At 43.7% G+C, this 22110-nt stretch overlaps 1 protein-coding gene across 3 annotated transcripts; it reads right to left on the bottom strand.

The window, feature by feature from the left end:
* Positions 1–539: 539 nt before the first annotated feature.
* LOC138567667 (beta-1,3-galactosyltransferase 5-like) lies at positions 540–21852 on the bottom strand. Of its 3 annotated transcripts, XM_069646153.1 has the most exons (5): positions 21430–21852; positions 11371–11447; positions 5206–5843; positions 3107–3234; positions 540–2590 (listed from the first exon to the last, which is right to left on the bottom strand). In XM_069646153.1, the coding sequence occupies exons 3-5, from the start codon at positions 5825–5827 to the stop codon at positions 2585–2587; spliced, it is 756 nt and encodes a 251-aa protein (XP_069502254.1). In that variant the 5' UTR covers positions 5828–5843; positions 11371–11447; positions 21430–21852; the 3' UTR covers positions 540–2584. The 3 variants fall into 3 exon arrangements, with proteins under 3 accessions (XP_069502254.1, XP_069502242.1, XP_069502248.1); XM_069646141.1 differs by having other exon boundaries at positions 540–3234; XM_069646147.1 differs by lacking the exon at positions 11371–11447 and having other exon boundaries at positions 540–3234.
* Between the last annotated feature and the right edge of the window lie 258 nt (positions 21853–22110).

Below are 22110 nucleotides of genomic sequence, written 5' to 3'. Positions count from 1 at the left end.
CTTTGAGCTAGCTTTAATCAAGGCCTTCCCATCAAACTTTGCCCTCAAAGTGTCTGGGAGTTTTTTCTCAAAAGAGTCTTCTGAGGGTTCATGACTTCATTGGAGTTGTAAACACGGAACTGGTGTAATAAAAATAAATGTCTTAATCAGGTCTGCCTTTGGCCAATCGATTTGAAAACACCCTGCGTGTCTTTCGCTGAAGTCCTGTTAAAAACAAGCATTGTCAAAGTCAACAGTTTTGGCTTGTGTATAAGTATTAGGCATTTGGCAGACACTGCTATTAGCTGCTCAGGTACTCAAACCATTTTGCACCGGCACTATAAATGGCCAGCTAATACCAATACAGAAGTGCCTTTCCCATGCCTACACAAATTCCCAAACTGTGAGCATTGCCAATGCTCTTTTTGCTTTACCAGTGATGCACAGGACTATGCATCAATGTTAAAGCAAACATACTACTTGGCTAAATTGGCCCACATTGAATGTAGGCCAATCTAGCCAGTAATAACACCTATGGTACACAGTCAGCCTGGATATACTTTCTGTGGCATGGCATTTTTACTGGCTGGGAGTCTGTACATGGTAACAACGGCATATATTGATGCAGCCTGCATGGACATACATGAGAACAACGAGCATGAATATATTTTTAATACTAGCATATCTTGCGTGGAAAGGCAGCATGAAATAATTTGAAAAATGTTCCTGTGCACTGTTTACGATTTGCGACTATTGGGATTTTCCATGTGCTTCCATACAAAGCCAATTGCAAACTGTATAGATTTCTACCCAATTTTGCAAAGAAAGTGCTGTAAAATGCATAATTTTAACCCAATGTTTCAAACATTTTCTTGGGAGTGAGAACCCCACCTCCAGCAACCCTGTTGATCCCGCCTAATTGGCACAAATTTTTAAGCCTCTTAAGTTCAGAAATGTACCAGCCTCGACTGTACATCATTTGTCACCAAGTATGATGTGTGTTTTAATGCACACACAGGAGCAGTGTGCTCCTTAATGATATGATATGGCATTTATAACGTGCCTGTACACGTGTTTCTAGGCGTGACAAGGCAAGGAGGGGGAAACAAAAGAGTAGGACAAAACATAGATCTTACTAGGTCTTGTGTCATTCAGATCGCGCAAGAGCAGGGAAAGGGGAGGGGAGAAGTGCCGAGGGTGGGGTAGGATGCAGATGTGCAGGAACAAAGGAGAAACAAGAGTGCAGCCAACGGGTGGCTAGTGTGGGTACTCATAAGTGCAGCTAACAGGTGGAGAATAAGTGCAAGAGAGGGACTGTAGGGTTGCAAGTACAGACCAGAGGTGCAGGGGAGCTAAGAGGCAGTGCAGGATTGCAACAGGACAGGCAGGGACCTGGGCCCGAATTCAGAGATTTACCAGGTGACCAGTGCATGGATCAGGCAGGTGATCAGCAAGGGCGAGGAAGAGAGAAGGCAGAAGCAAAGAGACAGGTTTTGAGTTGCTTACGGAACCGGAGACGGTTCTGCTCAATTTTCAGAGAGGCAGGGAGGCTGTTTTCTGAGGGTGGCCCCAGCCAAAGAAAGTGATCTGCCCTCAACTTTCTACTTGGAAAAGTGATTGACCCTCAGAGAGTTGGAGGAGTGGAGAGCTCATGCCATCCTATATATATTTATGCATATGATACAAAAGTATGCAGATGTTCCGCTGCTGCTGAGTGCAAGAAATTCTAGGGGGCCTCACCAAATGTTTTGCCCCGGGCCTCACCACATCTTCTGACCAGCCCTGGTGGTAAATGCTAAGTTATAAAGACTGTTACCCTCTGTACACATCGAATGTAGTACTGTTAATGATGACCCTGACAACACTGCGTTGCTTCCCAATGGGAGGTTCAAGGGAATGATAAATGCATCGCTTTTGTGCAGTGCAGAAGTGAGGGCGGTGGTCTCTTGTAGGTGGTATGTCGTGCCAGGGTCCCGGGCCACTGAAGGAGATTACTTTTATTTTGTCTTGTTTTATATCTGGCAATTGTTCGGGCACCTTGTGCTTCCATGGCCTTGGGAGCTGGTGAGAATGTATTCCAATCAGGATGCGTCGTTGCTCGTAAAGGCCTTATAAGTGATGCAGGCTGTCCTGGAGGTAATGCAGGCTTGAAGGGGAACCGCATTACACTCGGATACAGACTAAGGTTCGTTCGCAAGCTCACTCTTTGCTCCCCTTATCCCTGACACTGACTCTTAAAATGGTGCCTTCCAGAGTGAGCCCTAGAACCCCAGATAACTGGCTTAGAAGGAAGACCATTGTTCCTAGCAAAGGCTGTCTGCTTAGAAGATAAGTCAGTCTTGCTGCTGGTTTGTTGCAGCCAGATATTGCGCTTCCATCAATGAAAATATTGAACGCAGAAAAGCAGGTTGCTGGCCTCCAACGCAGACTTTATGTGGTCGATTTGGGTTTCCTTAGTGTCCCAATCATGGTCCAGTTCTTTGTTGGAAAATCAAGGTGGTGATGAGTCCCAATTAGATCAAATAATTGAGGATCCTCATTTGGCTGTACTCACTTAAAGGGATCATGTTCCTTGAGAAAGATTTCAAAATATACTCTCTGGCAGTCACCACTGAAAAATAACACATCCATATGTATTTATTCATCCCTGAAAATGTTACGCTCTACTGTGCAAGCTGGTCCAGTAGGCATTCACATTGACCAAGACCCACTTTCGAAAGCACCGGGGTGAGAATTTACAATACTTTATAATCCCAAAAAGCAGGGATGCCGCCCCCACGGAGAGCAACAGAATGTAAAGCCATAGGATTCCCTCTGGGCATGGAACCCACCCCTGTAGACTCTGCCACACATTCACTAGCCCCTCTGGAGACACACCATGAACGACCAATGCCCTCTTGTAACTGCAAAGTCCAACCCAGGTGCCCAAAGTGTCAAATCGCTCATCGTGCCGGAAGGAGAGGTTGGCGGCCAGTGCAAGAAAGCCGAAGTAGACGTCGTCCAGTGGAAAAACAGGCAGCCAGGTGGATGCCTGATAGAGGGCGGGGATGAAGGCACCAGGAATTATGAATCCACCCCCCGACACGAAGAACGGGTAAAGTGGGTAGGGAAACAAGGACTCACTGACCCTATACTTCCCTGTGTGCATCACAACAGACTCGTTCTGGATGCTTCCATGGATGTTCCCTGATGCGTCAGGAGTCTCCTTCACGTACCGCACCACTGCCTCAGTGTTCACAAACTCGTCGTCATCACCTGCAGAAGTAATACAAGGTCATTAGTATGAGCAGCTGATCAGCGGCTAGGAGATGCAGGTCAACTGGATGGCAGCGGTAATTTTTAGAATTTATGAAGTCCTCAGAGCTACTGGAAAGGTTATCTTCTCACAGAACGGAACCCTTTCATTGGTTAATTGCACACCTTTTAATGAGGGATCATACAGACACCTACCTTAAGGGAATTGGGGAGAAGGGGGAGCCATATCCTAGTGCTTCTAATGGGACGGGTTAATTATGTACAAGAAGAAAACCCATACGATCCGCACACTAGGATCCTTATGTTGACATGAGTGCTAAATGTTACAGTTCTGTGAAAAGGCACAGGGACAAGCTCTCTGTATGTTTTCAGTGACCCATGCCATTTTGCTGTCGTTTTTCTGAGGGAGCGGGGCATAGAGCTGGAAATACTCTGTGCACATTTCACTGCTGCATAAGGTGGGGAATTTAAGGAACTCTAGCACTCACATCTGATTTTGATATGGGCAAAGAGGCTTGAATCCCTAAGGATTGTCACCTGTTTTGGAATGCACAGGTATTTATGGTAATGAAGAACGCCTTGTCTATAATTGAGGACGCCATTACTCATCATTGCTGTGCTTGCACACGCCACGTGGTGGTGTAGGAGTATTTTCCAGTTGCTTGGTAAAAGGCTCAGGCACCCGAGAACCACTTGGAGTCCAGTGCCCTTTCTCGCCGCTAGCCTGCAAGTGGGGATGGCGAACCCTAAGACAACACACCCAGAGGGAAGGGGGGACCACAAAGTAGTAGACCTTGTGTAAAAAGGCTGTACTCTAGAGCATATATAGACAGAAGGATGAGCCAAACAGCAGTGTCCCCAGCGGATGGTCAATCCATATGCTAGCAGCAGACATATTACCCAGAATCCATGCAGCAGCAGATATAGGTAGGAGGGAGAAACATACACTAACATGCCTAGAAGTAATGGGGATCCCACCCAGTGGCCGACGTCTCAGAAAGAGGAACAATACAGCAGCACATGTACAGGTGATGAGCAATCACATGGTTGGGTAGCAAAGGTCAGATCAACTGCAAGTCAGGTGATATTCTCGCCTATGCGGGCACCATTTTGAGGGCAGAAGATCACAATCCTAGAGCGAGGCAGACAACTGGACATGTAGAGCAAACGCATGAAGGCGTCGCCTCTGCGGCACAACCCAGGGACCTGGTGCAGTGCATCACTGCTTGTTGTGGGCTGGCAAGTGGCCGGTGTACTATGGAGAGAAGTGAGTCTTTCACATTGGGCAGCCCTGAATGTCTGCCTCTGTGTGAGACAGGAGGTTGTGTGGTTCGACCTGGAGGGAAAGATGAATCTTGATGAACCTTACATCGCAGGACATGCACATACCTAGAGGCAACAGGCAATCATGCATAAGCATGCATGCAGGGCAGAAGGACCCCCACAATACAGGGACCTAGAGTGAAGAGGGCAACCATACATCAGAAAAAGTTATTTTCTATTTATAGACGTTACGCCTCATTCTTAAAAAGATGATTAGTAAAACACTTGAATCATAATTTGGGGTCTGCAGGGGAGAGAAGGCACCTGCTGGCTTCTTGAGATTCTTGTCATATTCTGCAGGAAACAAACAGAGCAGGACAGACGCAGCCACAATAACCTTTAGGTGGGCAATGAGACCAGGGTCCCACTAAGAGGTACCAGCTCACCATATCCTAAGAATAAAGTTATAAAGTTCATTTTCAAAAGAGATTTCAATCTATTCATCACCCTCTGCTTTCATTTATTCATTTAAACAGGATATTTGACATCATGCAGCATAAAGCCGCATCATCCCCCACTGTATACACGTACACATCAGGGCAGTGCTTCCATGCCATCTTTCTTTAGGAAGCTATTTTGGACAGTCAAGCCATTCTAGGTCATCGTTATGGAACTCCCGGCTTTGAGCATGGAAATAATGCATCATACCTTTAAATATAAAATCTGCCTCCTTGCAGTTATGGTGGACCCACTCTATGAAGCAGCGCTCCTTCAGCGACAGGTTGTGGTGGCTTTCTGTGAAGTCCCAGAGCAAAATGTCATGGTACTCCTTGATCTCCTCAGCTACCAACTGCATGGGCCGCGTGTTATTGGTGTCATTGGTGGTGGCCATCAAGAAAAGGGCCTTGACATGGTATCCGAGCACTGACCGTTCCACAGCCCACGTCTGACGCAGAGCCGCCCTACGGACAGAAGACAGTGGATGGGTCTTGACAGCCATAATCAGCAGGGGCTTGCCACCAGGGGACCAACAGAAACCAGCCTCCTGGGCCAGGACCTTGCAGTTGTAAAACTGCAGGGACGGGAACTCTTCTTTAAAGATGGAGTGGTTGAGGTGGTAAGTGAATCTGTGGTCAGTGAGCGAAGCAGATCTCCGCCATGCTGGGTGGAATGTTTGGGTCTCAGGGAACAAGGTGGCAGTTCTTCTTGTGGTGGTGCTAGTGTGCCACTGGGGTTTGGAGATCATTGCAGATAAGAGTAGAGACAAGAAGAGAATGGAGACAAGGGCAAGAAGGCCACCAATCAGAATCTGCTTCCTCTTAGATCTCATGCTGCATTCTCCTTACCTGAGGATAGAAAATATACATTAGACAAGGCTTTTTCTATAGAGGACAATCCACCAAACCGTACGTGTCACAAAGATCTGAAAAGCTTGATACATATTAAGTGACGAGTGACAGCGCACGAGACGTTGACGTTATATAATTTCTCTTCTGAAGAAGATGTGCAAGGCCTTGGACAAAACCTGGGAAAAAAATTATTCCTGATGAAGGTGAGAATCAGGCTAAATATTAAGCAGACAAGTAGGGGCTGTAAGGAGTACATGAAATGAAAACTTCAATTGATGTGCCCCAATGGGATGTTTCTGGAAGGACATGGGGAACTTGGAGACATGCGTTTGCCTTCAGATCACAAGATGATCCTCATTGCGGTGTTCATGATTATTTATTGGTTTGCATCAGTGTTGTGTTCCATCAATAACAGATTTCCAGTGAATTGGTAAACGGAGAATGGACAATGTTTACATACAGGTTCCAATTGGTGCAATTTCCAGCACATTTTCTGGAATAAATTGGATAATAATGCATAGGATATGAAGGTGAACAAGAGATATTAAAATACAGGACCCAGGGGGGCTTCACTCACCACACATGTATGTGCCAATCAGAAAATGTTTTATCCTGTAGAAACGCTGGGGACATAGTCAACAAATATGTGTGGGGCATCACTCAAACAGTGCCTGAGAAAGTGTCCTCTTAACACATTGGAAAAACTTCAGCCATAAATCATATCAGTGTACAAGACTTGTCAAGAGAAACTGAGGGAACAGAAATTTAGAACATTGAGACAAAAAGAGCAAAAGCTACCAAAACAGGGAAAGATTGAAAAACCAACTATTTCTTATTTGCACTCCATGATTAAAAATGATGTCAGAGTTAATGAAAACGAACATATTGAGATTGTAAACCAATGAAAATCCATCATCACCCGATACATTAGGAATCACTTTTGAGACAATGCAAAAGGGTGCATTGTATTTGTTGAATATTTATATTAGGCAAACTCAATAGGCTGTCGAGCTATTTGATATTACCTTAGCATCCATAATGGAAGCTATGAATTTTCCTAATTATGATAAGGTAATTGTGGTAGGGGATTTTAATTGTCAATAAAAATCTGACCTTCTACTTATCATTGATCAGACAGCTGAAGATGAATTTTGGGGTATCCACTTAACTATCTCTTACGGAGCCACCGCGGCCATATTTATTGGGTAATAATATTAATTAATGGTCGTAGAACCTCTAATAGCCGGTTAAGGGGGGGGGTGTTCAGGCCAACTCCATATAGGTCGAAGATATCTCTGACTGACATTGATTATATTTTGGTCAATCTTGAGTCGTGGCGTAGAGCAATTGCTTTGGAGATTATTGATAGATTAGAGAGTGTCCACAGTCCTTTGGTACTTACTTATGCTCCAGAAATTAGAAGTTACAAACTACACTGCCTGTTTTAAATGTCCAACAGCCCCTGGATCCTATGAAACCATTGAAATTGCATATGTAGGATAAGGAGGCCATTTTACCAGTCTTATACAACAATATATTGCCCATTCTAAACACATATGTCAATGAAGGCTCATTAAGTGCACATTTGACATTTAATGAAAAGTAGGTTGATAATGTTGAAAGGTGTGTTACGTGTAAAACAAATGACCACATACAAAATATGAATAAACTTAAATGATACGATAAAGAATGTATGTTGACCAAAAATGAGCTTCTTCCCTCTGGGAAGAACCTATGTGGCAGAAATTGGCATGAAATAAAACATCAATGTTTCGAATATAAGACATTATGAACTAGGAAAAAAGTAATTCAGATTGAAAAACAATGGGAAGCTTTAGAAACAGCAGTGCAAATGCTTGAGCAGAGGGACTCTTGGCGAATAATGTCATATGGGTTGTCGGCAAAGGTAGCGGTTACCTCTATTGCAGGTTTTGAATGGTGCATGCACTTTAGCACTTTGTATTCTACTGTGTGGATCACGCAGCGTCAGAATGGAAGCAGCAGTCCCCAAAGTTGGCAGGGGGGGGGGTCGTTATGACTTAGTAGATGCTATGGTATTCGCCCTTGAGAAGGTGGAGCTTGCCTTAAAACAGCAACAACATAATAAAGCTCCTGGCCCCGATTAGGTGCCGATTGATTTATTCAGGGAGGAGCCACAAATGTGGGCTCTCATTCTGACTAAGTTCTTTAACAATCTGTGTATACAATCTGTGTATAACAAACAGGTTCCCCAGAGGTTGGCAGGGTTCAATTATCATGCAGTTTCTTATTTGCCCATCCGGACACGTTAACAGCCCCGATGCTACCCACGTGCCTCCTTGCCCGCACCACCATGAGTTGGTGCTCTACTGGTCTGCGCACTTACTGCTAACCCTTAAGTTACAGTTAACCCTGCACTTCGATCTCACTTGCCTTTTCCCGGACTCGACTAGCAGCCTGGCGCTGCATATGTAACTTTCTCTGAACTCTACCCGCAGCCTGCCTTGTAATAATATTGATCCTGCAGCTACTACTTTACCTGCACTGTAACTTACCGGATGGACCTGCTGCCCTGTGCTGCCGATGCACCCCGAGCCTGCCTAGATCATACCTGACTTTCCTGAAGCCTCCTGCTGGACTTATCTTGGCCCACAGCCCTGTTCTGTTTCGCAACCCTCCTATCTTGACCTTTCAACATCCTGCTGCTTATCTAGTACTCTGCAGTTTTTTTTTAGGCATTTGTAACAAAAACATTTGATCTCAGGCAACAACCATAATTGTAACTTGTCTGTAATGTTCTTTCGGCCGGATACTTAACCTGTAAAATACCCGCAATGACTGTACTCTGCCCCTATGCCTTGCCACTCAAACCTCGTCTCTCATGTTCGCCTATTTACCTGAAGTAGCCCCCCATACCATGAGGAGATGCTTTGCCAGAATGTGCATTCACTCCTATGTTGACATTCATGCGTGCACACATACCTGAAACAGCCCCCCCACAATGAGGTGAGGTTTTGCCAGAATGTGCATTCACTCTTATTTTGTCTCTCATGTTTGCCTATATACCTGAAGTAGCCCCCGTACCATGAGGTAAGGCTTTGCCAGACTGTATATACACATACTTATGTTCCATATGTTTGTCTGCATGCCTGATCCAGCCCCCCGCACAATGAGGTGAGGCTCTTTCAGTCTGTATACAAACACACTTATTATGTCCCATATGTCTAACTGCACACCAGATGCAGCCCCCACACCATGAGGTTAGGCTTTGCCAGTCTGTATACACACAAACTTATTATGTCCCATATATCTGACGCACGCCTGATGCAGCCCTCCACACCATGAGGTGAGGCTCGGCCAGTCTGTATACACACACACTTATTATGTTCCATATGTCTAGCCATATGCAGCCCCCCACACCATGAGGTGAGGCTTTGCCAGTCTGTATACACACACACTTATTATGTACCATATGTTTGGCTGCACGCCTGATGCAGCCACCCGCACCATGAGGAGAGGCTTTGCCAGTCTGTATAACACACACTTATGTCCCATATGTCTGACGCACGCCTGATGCAGCCCACTGCACCATGAGGTGAGGCTCTGCCAGTCTGTATACAAACACTTATTATGTTCCATATGTTTGTCTGCATGCCTGATGCCACCCCCCGCCCCATGAGGGGAGGGTCTGCCAGTGCTGAATGCACATAACTATTCGTTCTGTTACCCCTATGCATGCTCTTGCACTTCACTAATGTACCATGCACTGTCTGGAACCAGCGCCCTGATGTCTATGTGTTTGGTGCACTGAAATAAAGGCAAAACATAAATAAATATATATATATATATATATATATATATATATATTAAAAAAGGGGGGGTCGTAATGACCCTGCCACCTATAGACAGATATCCCTTTTGGACTCCCTCTCAAAATTATAGTGACAACTATTAATCTCAAGGTTAGAATAATGGTTTGAAGATAAATGTGTTCTGTCACTGGTACAAACTGGGTTTATAAATGCAATTTCGGCAACTGACCAGTCTTTCAGGAGATATTAAGCTGGAACAGGTGATGGGTTATGATTATCTAGGCCTACGAGTACATAATTTCGACCAGATGGGCTGATCATTTAGTGAAAACCATGACCATGTTAGCCATTAGAGGAATGGCTGTGATTAACTTCACCAGGCCTTATGGTGGGCGCAGTGCCTCTCATGCCATGGAGGTTTATAGAATGCAGGCTATCCCGGCTGCAGATTTTGGATCAGAAATGTGGGTGCATGCTGACTCCAGAAGCTTGGTTATTGGGGGAAATAAGATATTTAAATTACTCTTTAATCTCCCAAATAGTGCTTCAAATGTTCCTATTAAAAAGGGAACTGGGTTGGTATGGCATTGACTATCTAATAACAATGAAACCTCTAGTCTATTGGTAAACATTAGGGAATACTCATGAACTCTCAGTTTATCGTGAGGTCCGTATCATCTGTTTCCCCAGCAGGGGGGTTACTGGTCTCCCTTGGTTTATTTTTAGAAAAGAAATGTCAATATAACTGAATTTACCATTTTTGTGGAGTAACCCTGCTAAATGTGGTTGTGATTATAAAACTATGGTGAGAAATGCCCATGGTCTGTGGTACTCTGGAGAATTGTGTAGGCAACAAACTGCGAAGAAATTAGTAGCACAATTTATAGAGATTAAATGTACCCTTTCCCTGGAAAAGAACTTGGATATCCCTTGTCAGAAGCATGTGAAGACATAAATGGTAACATTTGTATTAGGAATATCACCTGTTCCACAATGTGTTTCTCATTAGAAGGTAGGTCATTCGGACAAGTGAAAAAATTGACCAATGTAGGTTGATGAGCAGCATTTGTTTTGCATTTACCCTTTATATAACAACCCAAGAATATCCTATTTAAGACCACTGTTCATTGATTTAAAAAAAAGGAAGGACTATTAAAGAAGCATATAGGATGTTCAAAACGACAACGTATGGAAAGTGCTTAGTTGCAATTATGAAATACGTAGGGGCTGAGTGGGCATTACAAATTACATTTTTAAATCCAGTTGTATTTATATGGAATTTAATGAGCGTTTGTATTGTGTTGTATTTTTCATGGCTTTTTGCTGACAAACTGAACTGTAACTTTCATTTCTTTTAGCTGAAATAAAAGGACTAACTGGTAATGTTGAGATTGATATAGTGTACAAATGCCGATAAGTACTATTTGGCAGGGGCTGTGCATATGTATATGTTTAGAGGGTATCCCACCGATGAGGGAACTACAATATTCTAGGAAGGAGAAGGACCAGGACAAACCCACTGAAGGATGGAGAGATGGTGGGGCCAGTAATCACACAGAGAAAGAGGTATAATCATCCAAAGCAGCGATAGACAAAGAACAGTCATCCAAGTATGATTCCAATAAAGATCTCTACTCTCTCAATAGTCTCATAGATGTCTACCGCCAGCAATATGATATTTCAAAACATTGTTAATATGAAGCTTTTGCCAACTACAGTTGGAATATTTTTACCTGCAAAACAGAAAAACAACGCGTTGAAGTGGCAGTGTGTTGAAGAGATGCCACAATGTGCAAATGTTCTCCTGTAGCTGAAAATTAAAACATTAGAAAGGCTTATATCTGTGGTCTTGTGCGAAGCATATAAAATGTATTTCAACAAAAACCCTTGATATCGTCATTTATATAAAGCAGAAGGAAACCATTTGCATGAATTAAGCAGAGATTTTTATTTTATTTATATATTTGTGTTCATATCGCAGCGCACTCAAGAATAAAAGAATGGTACAACAAGTATTGTAAGTGTATAGCGCCTGTCTGCCACTATTGGCGGCCTCGCTGCACTTGGCACTGTAATGGAAAAGGGGGGTGCCGTTCATTAGTGGGAAAGGCAGATGTGAAACCTGTGGAGTTGAGGGGTGCAGGTCAAAAGTACCCAGTTCCTGAGAACCTTGGGTTCATACGTGTAGTTTGGGTTGCACTCGTGACATCTCTGTTACACATGTGCTGCTTTCCCGAAATGAGCTGATACACGTGTTTAAAAAAGAATATTTGTATTCCTGTGCATTATTTTAACGTTTGGAGATATGCATTCTATGCAGCTTGATCTAAAGCCACTGAATGCAGTCTTTTGTTTGCATTTAGTGCATTTCTCACAGAAACGTTGATTTTCACACTTTGCGTCACTGATGACACAGAGAGAAACATCTGTGAGGGAAACATTCATCTGTGAGTTCACTAGTAACATGCAATTGCAGCCATCCAATTTAAATTCAGCAAACATTTAACAAAATGTTGAGGCTCCAAGGGGGCGAACTCAAAAGTTTACCTGACACAGAGTTCCATGGCAACAGACCGAAAAAGCCCTTCGACACAAAATGTTGATTTTTTTCATGAGCACATTTTTAACATTTGTAGATATATATTCAATGCAGATTGTTCTAATTCCCCTGAATACAGTCTTTTTTGTGCATTTCTCATAAATATTTTGAAAGTTTTCGTAGTTTGCAACACTTCTGACACAGATACAAATTTGTTTTTCTTGGCGAAGGAAACACAGAGTGCTGAAAATGCACCTGTGAGCTCACTATTACCATGCCATTGCAGCCATCTAATTTAAATTCAGCAAACATGAAATAAATATTTTAGGCTCCAAGGCGGGGTCGAACTCAACAATGACTAATCCCCCACACTAACGTGAGATGGGGGTTTAGATTCTATTAAAGACAAGGAGGCAATTATTATGCATTACAATCTTTACTCTGAAACCACAGCAGCAAAGAAAAAACTTTTACAAACAAAAAAGTTTCAACAACAGAACTAGATAAAGTTCAATGTCAATGCATGGGGAACTCCCCAAACCATCATGGAGGATAGGTCATACCCTGCAGGGGACCAATGAGCAGGGACCCTCCTTTATATATGTCCATTACTCTAACCCCAACCCCTCTTTCTGCAGCTGACTTGCACCAGACGCCCAATGGAACGGTTGAACTGTGTAGCGCAGAGAAAAGGATCCAGCGAAACCGGAGATCTCAACCTTTCCGCAGCCTGAAGCAATGAAGAAGTTCTTCTGGATAGGACTTCTCACCCGAAATCACGCACTCCAGAACTTGTAACTGCGATCCACACTCCTGAGCAGAACCTCAACTCGTACCTGTAAGAACAACAAGCAAGAAGGGTGGGTGGTTGGGAAGAACAACAAACCAAAGAATGTTCTCACTTGAACCACCTGTGTACATGCGTATCACAATTGTCATATCATATCATATCCAGGGTGGGTGGGAGGGATAATAATCGCCTCCTTGTCATTAATAGAATCTAAACCCCCATCTCACGTTAGTGTGGGGGATTAGTCATTCTATGACAAGACAGGAGGCTCATATTATGCAAGTTCAAAGCCCTTGCATCTCATTAGTACGTACAAAATGATCCAAAATGATCCAATATAATAGATAATATAATAAAATAATAGGAAAGGAAACATTTTTTAAATGCTTTCATTAAATCAATCTGTTGACCAACTAGAGAATTTCCCAAGACTAGTTTGCCCGAAAAGCTGTCTTATAAGGCAAAGTCAAATCCACTGCAAACAGGAAATGTGCCAATTCCAGCGTTCCTTACAGGCCACCAAAACCAACGGGTTAAAAGAGGGGAAAACATTGAACAAAGTTTTCCTATACTAATAGGTTAGGACAAAACCATCTGAAATAAACACCTATGTTGTTCAATCAAATATTCAAAACACTTAAATTCGTACCATTTTTGGGGACCTAGAAAGCAAACCAATGAAAACAAACACCTAGCTCTCCTGGAGATAAAGAAAAGTACCCCATAGGGGTGAAAGTCTTATAGGTTCCATCCCCTGCATTAAAGGAAGATATCGCATTAGAAACAGGGCATGTCACAGAACTACACTGGGGAACCAAGAGGGAAAGACAAATCTTCAAAAGGGTAAAATGGGAGTAAAAAATCATTTTTATAAATTTTGTAATAGGACAATCCATCCTGAGCAGAGCTGAAAAGCAATAGAATTAATCTACAATTGTCTTCAGACATATGTGTATACTAAGGAGGGAAGTCTTCTGGAGGCAGAAGCAGAATGGAAGAGAGGGCCCCACCTGAGAAGCTAAACCCGTCAAACCGCCAACATGGAGACCCTCAGACCTCCCGAACTCTTGAAGAAGGACTCTGCTACCATGACAAAAGGCAGATATTACAAACCTGATCCTTAAGAAGCCAAACTTGGCAAAAAGAAAAAATGTATCCGACATCCAATCACTACCATTATAGTGATATCTAAACCCCTTTGTAGGTATGCCCGGTGCTTGAACCTTGATCCCTCCTCCCTGGTGATAAATCCCCTAGCGGATCAAAAGTAACCGAAGAAAGACACCAAATTTCCAAAATCTTAGCAAAGACTCTAAACTGCAAAGAACTGATCACTAAACGGTTAAACTGTAGGTGTACACCAGAAGAGGTCCAACTTATATTTCAGCTAATTTGCAGATCTTTGAAGCTCACAGCACCCTAAACTGGCACCTTACTGCAAACAAACTCTTGTGAAAAACCCCAATGGTCCACCTGCCATGCAGGTGACTATGATAATCAAGTCATCAACCAAATATATATCCCAGCACTCTGGTAATCGTAGCAGCAGACACTGTCTGAAAGTTAATGTATAGACTCTGGAACGCATTGTGATAGAGGGTCATAATAACGTGGATTGGGGATAGTATCACTCCCAGACCCCTCTATCCCACCAAGGAATATTGAACCTTCCCAAAAGAGGAGAAACCTCCCCCACTTATCCAAAGGAAAAACCTTGCAATCCAGAAGAAAACTACCCTGAGGACCACATTAAAGCCCCGCTTTACACCGTTAAGAGAAATAAATACCCACTAGCGCCTCTAACCAATCCCCTGACTGTGAACAGACTCCGGTTAACTTATTGAAATACCAGAGATTAGCACAAAGGAAAGTAACAGACGGGAGGGAAATGCTCAGTGCGAGTCTGCACTGGTCACCCGCCAGAACTCCTGTAAAAAGGAAAAAACGGAAACCATTGGATACTCCCAGAGGTGTAATATTATGATGCAATCTCCCCCAAGGATGGCAGGAAGGGGAATGAGGGGGAAAGAACTCTGGATAATTATCAATGCCCCGTAAATGCAAGGTTGAGAAGAAATCTGGGACCACTGTCCCCTCAAACCCTGAGGTCTGAGTCACTGTATTCATGTGAGGCTGACTGGCCACTAAGGGAATCAGGGGAAGGAAAAACTAAGCACATTGTCCATAGCAAAACAGTACTTATACAGTACTACGAACCTTCAGGTATATGAGTGGTGCTTATCACTACTACGAACATTGTGTGGTGTGAGGTGTTCACTTATCGATCTCAGCAGGATAAAAGACTGATGTAGACCTTTCCAAAATTAGGAACCTGTATCAGAAGGGTCAGCACGGATATGAAAACAGCACTCTAAAGAGGTTAAGCAACGCTCATGAGGGTACAGAAGCCTGCGTGTACTCCTCGAGCAGAGGAGAAGTTGCAACACACTGTTAGACGGTTAGCTGAACCATAGGCCAAGCTTTGGGAGGAAAAACACTGATACCATCAAGTGTTTCCAAACACTCCATCCAAGTAAAACATGGTTGCTCAACTTGTCATGTAAAAAACTGAACGGTTACCCTCGAGCTGACCCTGTCTCCACCAGAAACCAAAAGAATAAGGAGTGTCCAATGGGACAAAAGTAGGTGAGAACAAACGTCCCCACTAAAGAGAGCCTTAAGCCCTACAGACCTCAATAGAGGCATAACGCATCATCTTTATTCTTCCTCATGTTGAGAGAAAATACTGTAGCTTAATCAGCACGGGTATTGGGTGGAGCAATTGAGGTCGGGAATCAAAACCTAAGGAAAGGACTGAGTTGTCCTGAAACTAACTAAGGTAAAGGGTGACAGATTTTTAACTAAAAGACGAATGATAACACCAGAGAGATGGTTAGAGAGGAAGGTACAACCCCATATGGGTCTGTTTACAACCACTTCCACACTCTTTTCTTTAAAGCACTTAATAAATAAAGAATATATAATATATGAAATATATATAAAATATCCAAAGAAGAGGGGTTACGCCCTCACAGGGGACCGAATCCCCGGCCCTTATATAAGCTGATACTCACTGACCTATCTGGGCCACTGACAATTCTGAAAAAAACGCAAATGTGTTCCAGTCAACACTTAAACATATTGTTTATCAAAGCGTACACTGAGCAAGTGCACCTCAACTGCTCACCACAGCAGGGTGAGGCAACCAATAGTACACGAGGGAGCACCTTGCAGTAGGAACAAGGCGAAGCCTGAAACCGAGCAGGTTACTGCACGCCTACAAGACCAAACAATGGCGTCAGCCATATGCAGCACCTAAACAAAGCTGCCGACCTTAAGGAAGGAATACACTGAGCAAGTGCACCTCCAACTGCTCGCCCGAGCAGGGCGTGATAATCACCAGTACACGAGGGGGTAACCTCGCATTAGAACTCAGGCAGAGCCTGAAACCGAGCAGGTTATGGTGCATGCCAGTTGCCGACTTTAAGGGAGGAAACACTGAGCAAGTGTACCTCAATGCTCACCCTAGCAGGGTGTGGACACAGCCGTATACGAGGGGACCCCTCGCAGAAACCCCAGGCAACCTTGCCACCGAGCAGGTGACTGCACCTTTCCAGGGAAGATAATCCAAACAAAAGAAAACTGTCAAGTTGAAGGTAGGATACACTGAGCAAGTGCACCTCCAACTGCTTGCCCGAGCAGGGTGTGATAATCAGCAGTACACGAGGGGGTAACCTCGCAATAGAATCAGGCTGAACCTGAAACCAAACATGTTATGGCACGTATAGTGAAGGCAAAGCACATAACTTAAGAAATAAGTAAATGAATAAATAAACAAAGAAAATAAAATAAAACTGCAGACTGGCAGTGCATCGGGCTCTTGCGCTGGATGGTCAGACTTTGACCTAACAAACCCACAGTCTTTCAGTATACATTCTTTCTTTCCAGCACTAAAGGTAAGGAAATGTGTTGTGTCACCAGGGATACGAAATTACAAACATTTAACAAAACCACATTTTTAATATTAAAATGTTTGTGCTATAATCTTTCTGAAGAAGTCATGAACCAACCAAATGCCCATTAGGAAATCCCTGCTCAACTGAGCAAAAAAAGGTGACAATCAAATACCTCCACTGTAAAATACAATTATTTAAAATATAATAATTAAAATATCTAATCTTAAAATATACCAATAAACATGCGCGGGTCGGCCGCGAACCCGGGTCTTCCTGCATTGGAGACCTGCAGCTCTATATTTGAGCTAACTTGGCTCAGTACTGAAACAGAGGCTTTTGTTACAAACATAAGCCACAGGGGCAGGCTGAACCCAAAGCCTGCAGCACCTGGAATCCCCAGGTGACCATAAATCTGTCAAGGGGCCCGAATTCAAACAAGAGCCCCGTACACGCTGGGTGTCAAGCAACAGCTTCTTTCTGACTGGCGCACAACAGGAGCCTAAAGGGTGCCACGCCCAATAAACCATTACACCTGGAATTCACAGGCGAAATGAAGAGGGAACAGTGTAAACAACACTGCTCTCGCGCACGCCGGGAGCGAGTTGATTAATGCACTAGAAACACCTGAGTTTACAAGCGCGAGAAATTTTTAAATAAGAAATTAGAGAGCTCCCTCGAACTCACAACCTCATGGACTGTAGTCCGAAATTCAACCATTGCACCACTGCTTCAGCTGAAACATGATGTATAAGCATAATACATATTTTCTTTTTGAAAGACACCAAAATGAAACCAACGGCTGCACGCGGCTATCCAGATACAATGTATCAAATACACAAATTCCTTTATAATAAAAGGTAATTAACACATATTTACCATATATGCCATATTCAAACTAATAAAGCCTACTACTGACAAACAATGTAAGACACAACTGAAAGGGGTGACTTAGCTCTGTGGTGTCAGCAGCAAAGAAAGAGGGGTTGGGGTTAGAGTAATGGACATATATAAAGGAGGGTCCCTGCTCATTGGTCCCCTGCAGGGTATGACCTATCCTCCATGATGGTTTGGGGAGTTCCCCATGCATTGACATTGAACTTTATCTAGTTCTGTTGTTGAAACTTTTTTGTTTGTAAAAGTTTTTTTCTTTGCTGCTGTGGTTTCAGAGTAAAGATTGTAATGCATAATATGAGCCTCCTGTCTTGTCATAGAATTTACACAATGCCAGTTCCATGGCGACGGACCGAAAAAGCCCTTCGAGACAAAGTTTATTTTGTTTTTCCTGTTTTAACATTTGTAGATATACATTCAATGCAGCTTGTTGTAATTCCCCTGAATACAGTCTTTTATTTGCATTTCTCATAAAAACAAGTTTTTGCACTGTGCTTCCGTGCTGATACAGAGATAAAAATGTGTTTTTCTTGGTGAAGGAAACACTTTGAGTGCTGCAAATGCACCTCTAAGCTCACTATTAACATACGATTGCAGCCATCTAATTTAAATTCAGCAAACATGAAATACATCTTTGAGGATCCAAGGGGATTGACTCAAACGTTTACACGATACAGAGTTCCATGATATCGGACCGAAAAAGCCCATCGACACAGTTTTTTTTTTCTCCTGTGCAAATGTTTAAAGTGTGTAGATATACATTTAATGAAGCTTTTTTAATTCCCCTGAATACAGTCTTTTTTCAAATTAAAGTGTACTGGTGTCAACAGATGTCGGTTTCAGAATCAGTCCTCAACAGTGAACCGAACAATAAGGCCTATGACTGGAATTTTCAAGTTTTCAACAACAAAAAAAGTTGCATATATAGGTTAGCTACATATGTGGGACACTCCATAACACCAGTGGTGGGTTCTGAGTTGTACTAACTCCATCAGAAACACACAAACTGTATTTTGCCTTGACATGAAAATAAGTGACTTCTTGGTCAGAACACCATATATGGCACTCTGACCAAGATGTCACTTTTTTCAAAAAGCTGCCTTGCTTGTCAAATCTTCTTCATAAGACGCCAAGTTGTAAATATATTGTCTAGCATGCACAGTTAAGCTGCAAATATGCAAAATTATACATTCAACACAGCTCGTTCGAATTCCCCTGAATAGTCTTTATTTGCATTTCTCATAAAAATGTTGAACATTTTTGCACTTTGCGTCACTGCTGACACAGAGATAAAAATGTGTTTTTTTTGGGGAAGGAAACACTTGTGTGCTGAAAACTCCCCTGTGAGCTCAACATGACCACGCCATTGTAGCCATCTAATTTAAATTCAGCAAACATGAAATCGTTTTTTGAGGCTCCAAGGAGGACACACTAAAAATTTTACCTGACGCAGAAGTTCCATGGCATCGGACCAAAAAAGCCCTTTGACACAAAAAGTTGATTTTTTTCCTGAGCACATTTTTAACATTTGTAGATTTACATTCAATGCAGCTTTTTCTAATTCCCCTGAATACAGACTTTTTTTGTGCATTTCTCATAACGCCCCAGCACATCAGCAGGGCCTGATCGTATGTGAGACTGCCCATTATGGGAAAGCGGCACATGTGGGTCAACCTGACACAGTTTGCTTGCTTCAGGCTCCCTCGCTCTGCACTACCACAAGTACGGGGGGAAACATTCACGCCCCTCCAGCTGAAATCCCCCCCAGCTGCCCCTGGTGCACTGCTGATGAGATGTGCTCGTGCATCACATCACTTGCGCCCAATGCACTTTTGAGAATCCGCCCTATATTGTACATCGCCTTTCTATTGTGCACGTGCTTTCTACCTGAGCCCAGACGCCACATCATGTCCAGGAGAGCAGACAAAATGAAAAAAGTAAGCCCCCGAAATAAAACTCAAAAACATCAAATATATACTATATGACCCAGGGAAACCGAAAGAAAAGCAGGGAGAAATTCAGATGACTTGGAAATACCTCATGGAGTTAATGCGCCCGCTGCGGAGATCTGTGTTCAGTCTTTCGCTCCCACTCTAGTTCCAAGATTTCACACATTCGCTGCAGATCTATGTGTGCCAACTTCTAGGTCACAGTTTCCAATAACAGCCACATCGATTAACCCCTTCATCTTCCCAATGCTGATAACACGAGTACTAATCATTTACCATTCCAATGCCACCAAGTCGTGGGGCTGTGCACTAGCGCTGTATGTAAATTATGTATTTGCAAAAAAAGGTGTGACCAGACATGAATGTTGTGCCAAATTTGAAAAGAGAAATCTACATGCAAACCATTGAAATCAATAAAACGTTATGCTAGCCTTCTTACTTACAAGTACCCCGAAATAGTGTATTAAATAGTGTGTTATTTAACAAACCTTAAATAATTCAGCAGTATGATATTATCTTAGCTGGAACTATAAATAATCACCTCGAATTCAAACCTGTGACCTACACAACCACACATTCATAACCTTCAGTTTACACACCGTTATCTACGTGTTACACATAGCCACCTATAGTAGGCGCATTAACCCACTGAGCTACTTTACCAGAAGTTTTACCTGTTACCTGCGAATTACACACAGACCCTGGCCCTGGCCCAGGGGAGTCGGGGAACAGACAGAGCAGGCAATCAAGGAGTAAGCCAAGGAAACTCAGGGCTGGCAAAGAAGGAGTACAGCCGCAGGGAAGGGGAGGGCCAGTACCAGGACACTACATACCCAGAACATTGGGCGGGTGGATCCAGAGCAGGAAGGGTCAGTGTAGGATCCTAATCTTTACTAAGCCATTAGTTTTGAAAATAAGCAATACCTGCTTTCAAACTCTAATGTCCTATTCATTTCACACCGCCCGCTGATTTTCTGGGCATGCAACTTTGGCAAGCAGTGTTTATTGTCGCTGCCATGCAAGTCAGACAGAAACTAAGATATGGGTGCAACGAGGTCCCTGACAAAAATAAGCTTGCTAATATTGACTAGCCCCCACTACCCCCCCCCCCCACCATTACAATGTAATAACGCCACCGCAAGACCGGCATTCTGCGAGCAGGACACATGCGGGTGGTTCCCCTATACAATGTGGTCTACAACTAAAGGTTCGTGTATATCTATGCCTATGAGGGCGTACACATACTTGTTCAGACAACTTGTGAAAGACCCTCCATTGAGAAGACGCACTACCAAATGACCTGTTCTTTGTGAGGGCCACCCACTCTATTCAAACTTTTTTTTAAAATCGTGGGTGGTGGGGCGCTTGTGTACAAATATTGATATTGCTTGCAGCCCCACCCAAAAGCTATAACGACGTATATTGTCCATGAACAGAGTCTCGACTTGAGGGCTGGACCCCACAGACTTCAAGACGGCGAAGTGGGGGGTGGGGCGGGGGCGATGAGCACACACAAAGCCTGAAACCCTCTCCCCGCACATACATGTAAAGCAGCTTCGCGAGCAGAGCGCGCACACAGAGATGCATTGGCGCAGCAGGACGCTAGCGCGCGCGCCGGCCCTCACACGGGAGGCAGGGGAACAGCTGCCGCAGCTGCCGGGCCTCACCTGTTGACCTTTCGGCCTGTAAATATTTGTGGTTTTTGTATCTTGGGCGTGTCCCGGGCAGGCCGCGCCCTCCGCCGCGCGCAGCCCTGTGCTCTGCTAATGCAGCGTGAAACCTAATGTGAGCCCGAGAAACACGATGATGGGCCCGGATGGGGGGGGCGGGGAGACCAGACGGCGGGCGTGTGCTCCACTGCTGCATGGGGGCTTCTGCCGCCACGCCCCGCCTTCCTCAGCTTCCTCCCAGGCGGCCGTCATGTTCCTAATATAACAGAATAAAGTGCTTTGTGCAAATGCTGGCTGCTGCCTGGTCTCCCCTGGGCCACATGACTGGTGGTGCAGTGCCTGTTGTTATGTTGGATTTTGCTACGCCTTTAACACATAGCGAATTGATTTTAGCACATTGCTGTTGATGGCGTTGTGGGCTTGTCCGCAATGGCTGATGTGCTGATTGGCTAATCCCATTACTATCATGAGGGGAGGTTTAGATTCTATTAAAGACACAGAGTCGAGTATTATGGTCCAGCAGCAAAGAACCTTTTTTTCCTTTAAAGAAAAGTTTTTCAGAAAACAAAACGGAACAGTTTCTGAATGAAACGTGGCTCTTTAGCTTGCTGGGTTCATGAACTCGGACCCAGCCTAACAGAGCCAGATCCAATACATAAAAGGCTGTGTTGTTAGTCT

The sequence above is a fragment of the Ambystoma mexicanum genome, chromosome 1p (assembly GCF_040938575.1).
Source record: "Ambystoma mexicanum isolate Mex_15411 chromosome 1p, UKY_AmexF1_1, whole genome shotgun sequence".
Taxonomy (NCBI): domain Eukaryota; kingdom Metazoa; phylum Chordata; class Amphibia; order Caudata; family Ambystomatidae; genus Ambystoma; species Ambystoma mexicanum.
This window is presented reverse-complemented; position numbering and strand designations above follow the sequence as displayed.